General features: G+C 30.1%; 1 protein-coding gene across 3 annotated transcripts in view; it reads right to left on the reverse strand.

Moving 5' to 3' along the window:
* CLINT1 (clathrin interactor 1) overlaps nt 1–12,093 on the reverse strand; it is a 60,116-nt gene that overhangs the window by 21,314 nt on the left and 26,709 nt on the right. For all 3 annotated transcript variants that reach the window (XM_074291936.1, XM_074291935.1, XM_074291938.1), the window contains exons 2-5: nt 5,564–5,668; nt 4,825–4,921; nt 2,973–3,081; nt 1,902–2,066 (exon numbers count right to left, since the gene is read on the reverse strand). In XM_074291936.1, coding sequence (XP_074148037.1) covers nt 1,902–2,066; nt 2,973–3,081; nt 4,825–4,921; nt 5,564–5,668 — 476 coding nt within the window. The remainder of the gene's footprint in view (nt 1–1,901; nt 2,067–2,972; nt 3,082–4,824; nt 4,922–5,563; nt 5,669–12,093) is intronic.

A 12,093-nucleotide genomic window follows, 5' to 3' on the forward strand; every position in this document is an offset into this window, starting at 1 on the left:
ATAGACTTCTTTCAATTATAATTTCTCAGTCTCTCAAGAATAAACACAGGGTATTAAGTGCTTCTGGAGCAGACCAATAATACTGCCCAACAGTCTTTAAAAATGAAAAATGCTGCATTTACAACATCATCTAAAAATTAAAAGAACTTTTTTTTTTTAAGCCTAGAAATACTCTAACTTAAAAGAAATAACTATATCCATGCCATCCAGACAAAACTGAACCTGGCTGGGTTTATCTTTTCAGTATCAGGAATGTTTCCCAATAATGAAATACAATCATAGGCAAAATTGAGATAAGATTATGAATAAAAAGCAAGAATTATAACTAAATAAGATGATTATATAAATGATGTACAAAGTCATTATACAAATTTTAATTAATCAGTTCACCTAACTTATCACTGAATGGAAATTTAAAATAACATCTCACAGAAAAAGGAAAAAGGCAGAAACAACTATTTGAGTCTGTAGGCTACACAAATTTGAAAAAATTTAAAAAAAAATTTTTTTTAAATTTCAAAAAACACAAATACAGAACAGAAATGATTAAAGTCTCCAACTACACTGAATTACGGCAATAGAAGAAAGTAGCTCATTATGACAGATTTTACATATTTCAATATATTTCAACGGTATCTCAAAGCTCTAAATCCTATGATTCTATCATTACAGAATATCCTTATCTAATTATACCAACATAGAAGTATGTATAGATAAAAAAAAATTTTAATTTTTTTAAAAAAGGAAATAAGTGTTCTAAAACTGTTCCTCTAAAAATAAAGCACACAACTGTCTAGCTGAACAAAATTTTGAAAATCTCTTTAATTTTGAGTAAAGTAATCAGAACTGTTCAACAATTACTTTTCTGTTAACACAAAAGTTTTTTGACTGTAGAGGTATTCCTGGATTTTAGGATTATCTGCATTCAACTATTTTTCTTTTCTCTGTGGTAATGGAATATAAGGAATTAAAAATTCTTCATATATAAGTGTTATACTTCTGTGTTTTCCAAACACCAATAAATCCAAACTTGTATTGTGTATGAATATGAAAGCATGTGTGCATGTGTATGCTTCCCAAGTTCAGAAGATAACTGGAGCCCATAGCATAGCATAGTATAAGCCAAAAGAAATGTACTTAAAAGGAGAGCTATTCTAATTTTACATTTATTACAAACATAAGGTAGACCACAGATAATGGTCTATCTTGTTTAGAAGGAGTAGCAAAGCAAAACAGAAGTGAATGAGTCCACTAAAATCATTCTAATTCATGTAAACTTGAAACCATGTTTAGGCAGGTGTAGTCAAATAGTATACGACCATATACCCAATGACTACTTAATTCTGTTATTTCACTGCCATGTGGGAGAAAATGGCTTTGTTCTGCTTAAGGAAAAGACTATTTTTATTAAGCTAGATTAAAAAAAAAGAGGACAACTCATTAATCAGTCACCTTTTCTTGGTCAGAAGTAGTTTTAGGAGTTGAGACATGAAGCCTCTCCAACAATGCAAAAATTTTCAACAAAAACCACATTGTTAATACATTATGCTTTTTTGTCCCTCTCCCATTGTTGTTGTTTGTTTCAAAGTTAAGCTTTAGAATACAGATATAAACGAACAGAAATTCTTTTGTTTTTGCAGGCACATTTCCTAATGATGCTATGGAATATACATTTAGTTGATGGCTAACTCTTCAACTTTATATTTTGAATCCTGGGTAGCATATTGGAAGATTCCCAGGATTCATCAACTAGATATTAAAAAAGCCATTCACACATTTCAAAGTGTAATATTCTATAGAGTCCTAAATAATTGGGCTCTAGTCTCCAGTATTTCATTGGATTTGCAATATGTCCCATGGGTCAACTAAATATTTCTGAATGCTCTTTGCCCACTACTCACCATATCTGAACCCTCCAACACTGTCTGAAGAAACCCCAACATATTTGTCTTTGTTCTTCTTTGCCTTCTTTCTCTCTTCTCGAAGTCTATCATCATCCTGGGCAAATTCTACCATTTCTTTTACCTTTTGGCGTATGTTTATACCTTGGTCCTTGCCATTTTCATCTGTATGTGTGAAAGAAGAACATAATCAACAAAAAGCAAATCGCAAGGGGAAAAAACAAAACAAAACCATGAACCAAAATCTTTCTAAAACACTAACGTCTACTAAACATCTTTTAAAAATAATAAAAGGTTAGTAGCAACATTTCATTTTTACTCAGTCCCTTCTACTGCAAATTCTAAGACAGTTTTAAAAATATTTTGGTTTAAAATATCTTTATAAGGAGTATCTGATTTGCTAAAAATAATTATAGGGTAGTAATACTATGAAATAGCTTATAACCAATGCCAGTTTGCTTTTCCCTTATATTAAAAAAAAAAATTTAAAAATGCTTTCAGTTTAAGCACTTTAAAAAAACTGTTTCTATTCCTTGGTTTCATTAGTAGTTCTGGAATATTAATTACTAGAGATTTTGTACTTAATTTTTTTTTTAAAGTACTTTCAGCTGGGGTACACTACAAACTGAAATTTGCTTCACTCTCTAGCCTCTTTCACATTCAAAACACACATACTGGCCTTGCTGCCTTTGCACAGTAAATATTATTTGGTGGGAGGAAAAAAACCCAGCTTCAAACAGATGTGTGTGTTTTGGAGCTCTAACCTTTTCTTCCCATATGATTAAAGCTATTCCTTTATGGACACCACAGGGGACCAGTCTCTAGTGCATATTTTAATATAAACCCGAACACTCATGTTGTGTTGGTTCTGTTGTTATTAGCCAGTCTTTTCTGCAAGTTCTTGTCTTCACTAATTAATACTCTAGGGTACCACGTCTTGGATTCTGCACTCTTCACACAACCAGCAACAGTCACATTCTAATTAGAGCGGAGAAGCTTCTAAGCTGGTTCAGGTGACTGACAACTCCAACTACTGTTTTAATTTGCTTATAAGATTTTTCTATTGCTCACCTACAAAGTGGTAATTTTCCAGGGATCGCAAATCATAAATGTGTTCTCTGGCACTTGTAACAACACGCTCTGATCCGTTCCTTATGAGGTAAGCTAGGAGCAGCAACGACTATAAAAATACAAAGCACCTTATGATAGCACGAACAAAAGCTCCATCAGCATTTTAAAAGTGTTTTTCTTTAAAAACCAACTAGATTACCAAATCAATTAAAAATATAGACTCATATCAGGCTACAAAGATTCTTACCTTAAACTATAACTTAGTTATACAGACATATAAAAACATAATTCTCATATTAAATGTAAATCAAATCAATTTTAACTTGTTTGAAGGAAGTCAATGTCTAGTTGAAAAGTAAAAATTTTACTCACTCAGATACTCCTAAATACCTAAACATGTGTTACCAGGTAAGCAAAGTATTTATATAGTGAACTGAATTTTTCACTTTTTATCCAAGTGACCTAGCACCATTATGGAACCATGTTTCTACACTGTGGATTATAGTAACCAAGTCAGTTTAAATAAACCAAGTGAATCCTTTAAGATTAAACAGAAAATTATATTTTAAAAAAGTATATGTGGATTCTCTTTTTTTTTGGTATTTAAAATTTTAAGAGTAATGACTACATAGGTTCTATTGGAAATATTTTGATTTATATTTGATTTATAAGATATAAAAATACCCTAAAATTTGAAAAAGCTCTGTTGGAATTAAAAACAAACAAAACAAAACATGAACATTTTCAAAAGCTTTATCTAACTCATGAAAACCTGATATGGAGAAAAGTGTATAATATGTATATAATTTTCTTTACCAGAGTATAATTTACTTTATAATTTGCCAAAAGATTTTTATGTTAAAATAGGATATAGATGTCAATTTCAACCACATCCTATTTTCAGGTTTGAAGTTTTTAAATAAAGTAAGGTTTGTCCATAATATTTATGCATATCAAGAAAAGACAGCAGATGTCAACAAGAACGTTTTTATTAAAGTATAGCTAGTGAAAATAGGCTTAAAGATTAAAATATGCTAATAGTAACAGTATCAAATTATAGACTACAGTGATTAAAAAAAAAAAAAACACCTATACTTAAGTATATAGTTTTAGAATTCTCTATTATAACCACACAAGGTAGCATTGTTGAGATAAAATCTTGTTAATTATTTTTACAACTCTCCTCCACTTCCCCCAAGATCTGTGATCATTTCATTGGAATTCTACTTCAATCAATACATATGATGATCACCCTTCCATACTTTACCATCCTCTATGATCCTGATATACACTAAAAAGGTAATACATACAATGTACATTCTTGCTTTGTGTATATGTAATCCAATAATAATAGGATTTTAAGGTCTACAAAGTACTTAACACTGTATCAGAACTAATTTTATTAGCTATAGTTTCTTTTTTCATGCCAGAATACCATACTGTGACAGTATTATATTTTTTAATGAAAATTTTCTTTAAAGATAAAATCAAATGGGAATCAGGGTTCTGTGTTAATTTCATACATTAAAATATACATTTTGGAAAAGAATACAATGAAATGATATCTTTTATACAAAGACTTAATTCTTTGTAGAAATTAAATAAGTGAAATATTACTTAGGACAATGAAATATACAATACACATTTAAAAGCATTATTAATACAACTTAAAACATTTTTACATAAGTAAATAATGTTTTAAAACGAGTAGAATACACAAATAGCAAGGCTACCTCTAAGCATTCTAATATACTGTAGCATATAAATGTGTTTTAAAAACACTTTATTAGTCTGAAACATATATAATGTATCATTAAATTAATAAAACTTTATAAAATTTCTCAAATCCAACCTTATAGACTCTTCTCCAGTTCTTTTTGTTGTCTTTCAACATTCGTGTCCAAAGCATGTTCATAAGTTCAGAAAACTGTTCATACATAAATGTGGCCCTTAAAAAAAACAACAACAGGGGGAGTCTACCTTGATTTTCTTAAAGGATTTACAATGTATTAATTTCAACAGTAGATGGCAGACTTGGTCTAACCTACATAGTATTTTCCCATAAAGCAATAAATAAATAAAACTTAATTGTTTTTCAAATATGACCCCTATAACTTAATGGGGACTAACTTCTTTGTAACAGTTAAAAATAAAGAAACAGGAATATATAGACAGAAAGACAAAGAGGTACATAATGTACACATAGGCAATACCCAGTTCACTGCAATTAATTTTAGATTATCTACATTTTTATTTGTTCCACCAATCTTTATACTTACTATGGAAAATTTTAAGCTTTAATTTCAGGTTCTTTTATCTGTACTACTATCAATAATTCTGCACTAAACATATAATTCTTTGTACCTTGTTAGAATACTAGAAACATAGGACAAGGAATTTATAAATACCACCTGTATCGCCCTTAAGCAGATACACTTTGCTTTTAATTTTCTACATTACTATCTGTTCAGATTTTACAAAATTAAGCTACTATTGATGGAAAATAAAGCCGGAGTTTGAAAGCAAGGTTTACATTTCTGTGTAAAGATGCACTACTTCTTTCTGCACTGCTGAGTCAAATTATCACTTACCTGGCAATCTCTCCCATGAGTTGCCCAGAAGGTCCCCAAGGATCATCGTTGGTTGCCTCTCGAACCTTAGACTCAATCTCTGAATAATTCATAACCACATTGGTGCTACAAAGGAAAAAAATTGCACACACATACACACGAAGATTAGCATCAAAACTGAGAAACACATGAAAACTTAATAATGACACTACCGGGTGTCCTAATGAGATACCTCTACAGGGTGGGAAAGAAAACATCTTTAGTGCACAAGCCACCCTGAGGACACTATACTATGCATTTAAGTTATCTTTAAGAAGGTTTTACTATTCCATTAGCCTTCCAAGACTACAGATGAGAGACTAGGGATTACATTAGAGTTGGCATAAATCCAATAAAAAAAATGGCTTTTGGTCAAATTAAAATTGAAATTGAACCAATAGAGTCTATTATAAGACAAAGTTGTCAGTTTCTTGATCAGATTTGATTTTTATACAGACTTACATGTTGTACATTTTACGAGAAATTCCATAACTCAATCAGCAAAATTAGACAGGATGTGATGATGAATGTCATGGTTTTCATTTTTTGAAAAAGGATTGCAAAGAATTTTCTTAATGTGAGAAATTTGAAAAGCTTGAAGATGTTTTAAAACAAGTAATGAAAAAAGCATTTTAAGCAAGAAGATCAAATTGAAAAATGAGATGGAAAGATAGCACTGATAAAACTCAATAATTCTTTTTATAAAATTTAAGAGTTTAAAGGCCCTTTTAGGAAAGTAATGAATAAGGTGACAATATTAAGTGTTATAATAGTATAAACATTTAAAGCACTTGTCATTAAGGAGTAATATTGAAGCATGTTAATGAGAACAGCTAAAATCACTAACTATTCTTATAAAAGTCTTAGAAATATAGTCAAAATGATTATTTACTGATTATATAGTTATACTGCCTCTTCCTCCTCCCTATCTATACTTGGCTTTACTTTTGTTGAGATTTTTGAAATCACCTAAAGTTTTTTAGGACTCATAAACTCTGCTACAACTGAACAGACACCAAAAATTCACTTCAATGCTTCAGTTCTGTCATCTTCATAAAATGAAGGCCAGGATAAAAAAAAAAAAAAAAAAAAAAAAAAAAAAAAAAACTTTCGATTAAATTAAAATGGAATGTAAAACAAAAAATTAAAATGCAAAATCAAACATTTTCTTCCCAAAGATAACTGCTAATGTAGATTTGGGTTTTTTTTTAAAAGATCTTTAAGAAAAGTTACCATATAAAATACTTAAAATGATACAAATTACTTTCCCTATGACTAAAAAAGGCAGGTAAAAGCTTAAATAAGTGACTTTTAATGGAGAAATGGCAATATTTGCAAATTGTCAGATATAACAAGGTAAAATAAAACCAGTGAAGCCATTGTCAAATTTTCATTGAAATATATCCTTGTAGTGAATTGAAAATACTTATATATCTCAATAAATGAAGAACATAAGCTTAAGTTGGCTACATTCGTAGCTAATTAGCAAAATGAGTCTATCATCTACCATAAATCAAAAAACATGTCAAAACACAGCTGTAGGCATGGACAATAGTAATTAGGGTTATGATATTTCATTTTATAAGCATTATTGAGAATTTATTTGTAATTTGCTTATGTAGTTTAATTCATTTCACAAAATACTGGAGCTAATTCATGTGTCTGTGTGTGTGTAGACATACACACATATATGAAATGTTTTTATTGGAGCTTTTGTGAGCCCTACAGTTTTCAGTACACTAGTTTCCTTGTTTAAACTACAAAGAGACCCATGGGTCAAATGAAATAGGTCCTATTTATATAACCCCCCTCACAAAGTTCTTGAAGGTCTGTATATATGTAGAATGACAGAGGGAGGGGGAAAAAATGTTTCCTATACTTCTTCAGATGAAAAATAGTACCAAATATTTTCATTTACAAATTCATAATTAAAAAAAACTAGGAAGCATTTAGTCTTTAGTGGTGAAATGGGGTTCAAGAATGAATACAGGAATCACAAAAATGTTAACTGTAATTAAAACAGCAATAAATAGGAAACCATGCTTCATTTCTAAAGTCAATATTGCAATAAATAAGCTTTTTGTTTTCAGCAAAATGAAAAAAGCTTTCTCAAAAATGCCAAGAAGATATCTTGGCATAAACAGTACTAAAACAAAATATCTTTAAGCCACATCTAATTCAGAAACAAATGTAAACTTGAAAAAAAAAAAAAAGTTGTATAGTTTGGCTTTTTTCCAGGTCATTTAAAAATAACTTTTTCTAAAAAGGTGGAAATAACATTTTATTCTTCCTTTCCCATGTTTTCTATGGCCTGTATTTCATGCCTTACCCATAATTCCTGTGACCTTTTCTACCAAGGGGGGAAAAAAAAAGACAATAATAATAATTTATGTCCAGATGTGAAGGAGGGAGAAAGGGGGAAGAGAATGACTAGTTTGATTTCTAAAACTTCCTGTGATCAAGAAAAAGTATAATTTAAAGTGCCTTTTAGGCACTAGAGGGAGCTCTTTGACAAGTTTTCACGTGGCACAATTCAAGCAATTGTTCACTAGCTACTTTTGCAAAAACAGTTATGACGTAACAAAAAGTTACGAGAATACTTCATCAACTAAAAGTTCTAATTTATGCATATTACTTTTATATTTATAGTAATACTATGCAATTTAGATCATATATACATAGAATTTCTCTTGTTAGTATATAGTCAAATTTCTAACAAACATGGATAACAAGAAAATAACATGAAAAAAGGAAAAAAGCAGTAAAGTTTTTCTATAATATATGCTCAAATTCTAAGTGGATTGCAATTTTTTTATTTCTTTATTAGAATTATATGACAGGCTACAGAACTTTTGTAGATTTAATCCAAAGCAACAATTTATGATAAAATTCTAAATTAAAACCAGGTATACCGAAGATATTGTTTATCAAAGATTATGATTAGTATTGGTTTAGATTCCATTATTCAGCTATAGTGAGAACTATTCTGGGGTAATTTCCTAGCAAAACTAATGAAGTATCAAAAAAAAAAAAAAAAGTAAGTAGGAAAGGAATAAATTGCTTTTTTATTTTTAAAGGCACTAAACATTTTGCTGAATGACTCCACTTTAGTTTCCAACAAGAAGAAATAATTTACTAAGCACTTATGACAGTGAGTAATGAAAAGAACATTTTATCTAAATAAAAGGACCTGAGTTTAGATCTACTACTATTATTTGTGAACTTTGGGCAAATCAAAACCTCAGCTTCTTTAAAATGAAGAACTTGGGTCTAATGAATCACTATGGTCTCTACCTTAAGAGTTTTAAACTGTGAGTCAAGAATTATCAAGTTCCCCAAAATATTTTAGTTATTCAAAAGCTAAACACTACAAAGCTAAGTATATTGATATACTATATATAACTTTGTGTATCCAGATCGACAACTATACATATAGCAAAATATACAAGAGCTACAGTCTCTACCGTAAATTATCTTACAATATGGGCTTTAAGTTAAATATTTAAAGTATTAAATAAAGGAGAATATAAAAGTCAGATGGTACCGTGAATGGAACACTGGAAGACATTTTACTGAATTGAAACCCACCCTCAGACACTTAAAAAACTGTATGAGCCTGAATAAGTAACTTAAATTACACTGCCTGAATAAGTAACTTAAATTACACTGCCTCAGTCTCTCATCTTTAATTGAGCTTAAGAAATGAATGGCAAACTACTCCAGTATCTTTGCCAAGAAAATCCCAAAACAGGATCCCCAAGAGTTGGACATGACTTAAATGAATACAGGAATCAAAAAAAAAGTTAACTGTAATTAAGATAGCACTAAATGACAACAAAATAACTTTAAAATAAGGAGTGAATTACTTCTAAGAATGGCGAGACAAGGGTCAGATTATATCAATTTCTTAAATGGGATTAATAGAAATACATATTCCCCAAAAGAGAAATGATTAATGCTTACCAACAAAGTTGGTTCTGAAAAGAATAACCACAAATTATTAAGAACCAAATGAATGACTGCTCCAAATCACTAATAATGAAAACAACCCTGAGTTTCACCTCTGCAAGTTGGCAAAAATAAGAAAAGGAATCTAAAGATAAGAAAAACATGGTAAGGATTGTGAAATACCACATGAATGTGCTTTTAGTAGAGCTGTGAACTAGTGTAACTATTCTGGAAAACAATTTCTAATTATACAAATACAATGACTAAAATGTCTATAACCTTTGAACCAGTGTTTCAATTGCTAGGCAGAAACCAGTTTACACACACACACACACACACACACACACACACACAGCCTACATGCCCCAAAATACTGATATAAGCACTTCTAATTAGGAAATGTTCCAAACTGTGGCATGGAATGCCATGAAATTATTATGCTATATAAGAAATGATGAATACAAAGAAGCATGCAAATATTTACATGAGCTAATATAAAGTAAGCAGAAAACAATATAAATTGCAAGAACTACCTCAAAACTGAATGGTGAACAAGGTATGACAAAGAGGAACTATGAGAAGAATCTTTTTACTGCTCCTTTATAGACATGAAGATCCATGTGTGGAATACTACAATTAGTGTCAGCTTTTTAAAAAATACATTCATAGGTTTGGTTGGCTTTTTTTTCTATACCATTCTATTCTATACTATTCTAACCAATTATTAAATGTGCACAAAATTTAAATAGTTAACCTTAAGTGTTAGCCTGATATTAAAGGAATTTAATTGAGAATGATTCCTGAATACCTGGAGAAAAAAAATGTCATGTAGTTATCAGAAAAAAGGTTGGGTTTTTTTTTTGTTTTTTTTTTTTTTAAAGGGAAGGTGTTCTGGATAAACATTTTCAAACGACATTATGAAAGTCAAACAAATTAAGAGAAAAATTGTATTGGAACTAGTCACTTTCTAAGAGTGCTGGGAAAATTTATTGCTATTTTTGTTTCTATGTAAGGACTTTTTAAAAAAAAAAACTGCAATGAAAAAAACTGATATTGATTCATGCAATTTCCAGAGTTTATCAGGGTGATATACTTTAAGAAAGTCTTCCCTGTTGGCAAGTTGAAAATTTCACTGGGTATTTTCTAAAATTGATGTAAATGTTCTACTTTATTGGAACTACCCACAAGTTACTAATTATATCACCTATTAATATGAAATTGATCATGAACAAACAACATCCCTCACCCAGCTGCAATAAATATATATTCCTTATTAAATCCCAAGAATAAGATTAGCTCATAAACATTCTGAGATTTTCAAAGCACATTCCCATTAAAATCCTCTGAGATAAGTTCAGTAGGAAAAACTATTAACTATCATTGCCAATTCTATTGCTATATTTGGTTACATGGGATCACAATTTACAAAAGAGCTGTTATAGAACTTGCAATGCCAAATAAAAGTACAGTATAACTTTACATCCCCCCCCCAAAAAAAACATTCAATAAACATTGCAAAGTTGATAGGTAACAACCTATTCTCCACTATTTAGGGAGGGGGATGTGGGGGGAAGGGGAGGACATCATAGAAAAAGGGAATAGGTAAGGAGAAAATTAAGTAATAATACTAATAAACAATAGCAAGTCATTAATGCAAATTATTACAACAAACAAAGTGTAAGGAAAAGTGGGAAAGATATATTCTGATCTATGACAATAACATCTCCATTCATCTTGCAAAATATAAAATACATTCTTGTGAATGGCAAAGTAAGGTATTGTGATAAACTACATTCATATACTATAAAAAGAAACGAAAACCACTCTGAATGGGAAAACATTTATTAACATTTCTAAAACCCAATGCCTTATTCTTTTATATGTGAAAAAAGTGAAACCTAGTTCCTTTTAAAATGTATTATTTCAAACCAATTATATCATGTGTACATGGAGTACCTATGTGCATAATATTATACAGTCAACTATTACACAAGAGGACCTTGCTGGATTAAGCACCTTCTGTTTTCCATCTTTATTTTCCAAGAGGGAACACTAAAATGCTAAATGCTGAAATGTGAAACTTTCTAACTCCCCCTCCTTTTTCTTTAACTACCACCTTGAGTTTTCATTGAAACTGTATACATCATTCTTTCAATATCTCCTTCCGTGAGGAATAAAGGAGATTAAACAAATAAAAAAAGCTCATTGCCAGGTTAGTTGGAAAGATTTTCCCTTCCAAAATTCAATGTTTAGGATCACTATAAATACTTTACATATGGACCAAATGGGTAGCCAAAACTTTTAAAATGCTAAAATATAGAAAATTTGCCTGTCATAAAATAATTAAAAATGGAAAAGTGCAGCTTGCTTATGCCAATCATATCGACTAACTGCTATCACTTTTTGAAATTCCAATAACTGCATCTATCATTTATTTTTATGCATAAGCCCTTAGCACAGAGCTTGGCACATAGGAGGTGCTTAATATGCTTGTTAACTTGATTTAATTTTCCAAATCTCTCCATAACTTATATACCAAGAAAACAAAGGGTTATATACATTTT

This window comes from Sminthopsis crassicaudata, chromosome 2 (assembly GCF_048593235.1).
Source record: "Sminthopsis crassicaudata isolate SCR6 chromosome 2, ASM4859323v1, whole genome shotgun sequence".
NCBI lineage: Eukaryota > Metazoa > Chordata > Mammalia > Dasyuromorphia > Dasyuridae > Sminthopsis > Sminthopsis crassicaudata.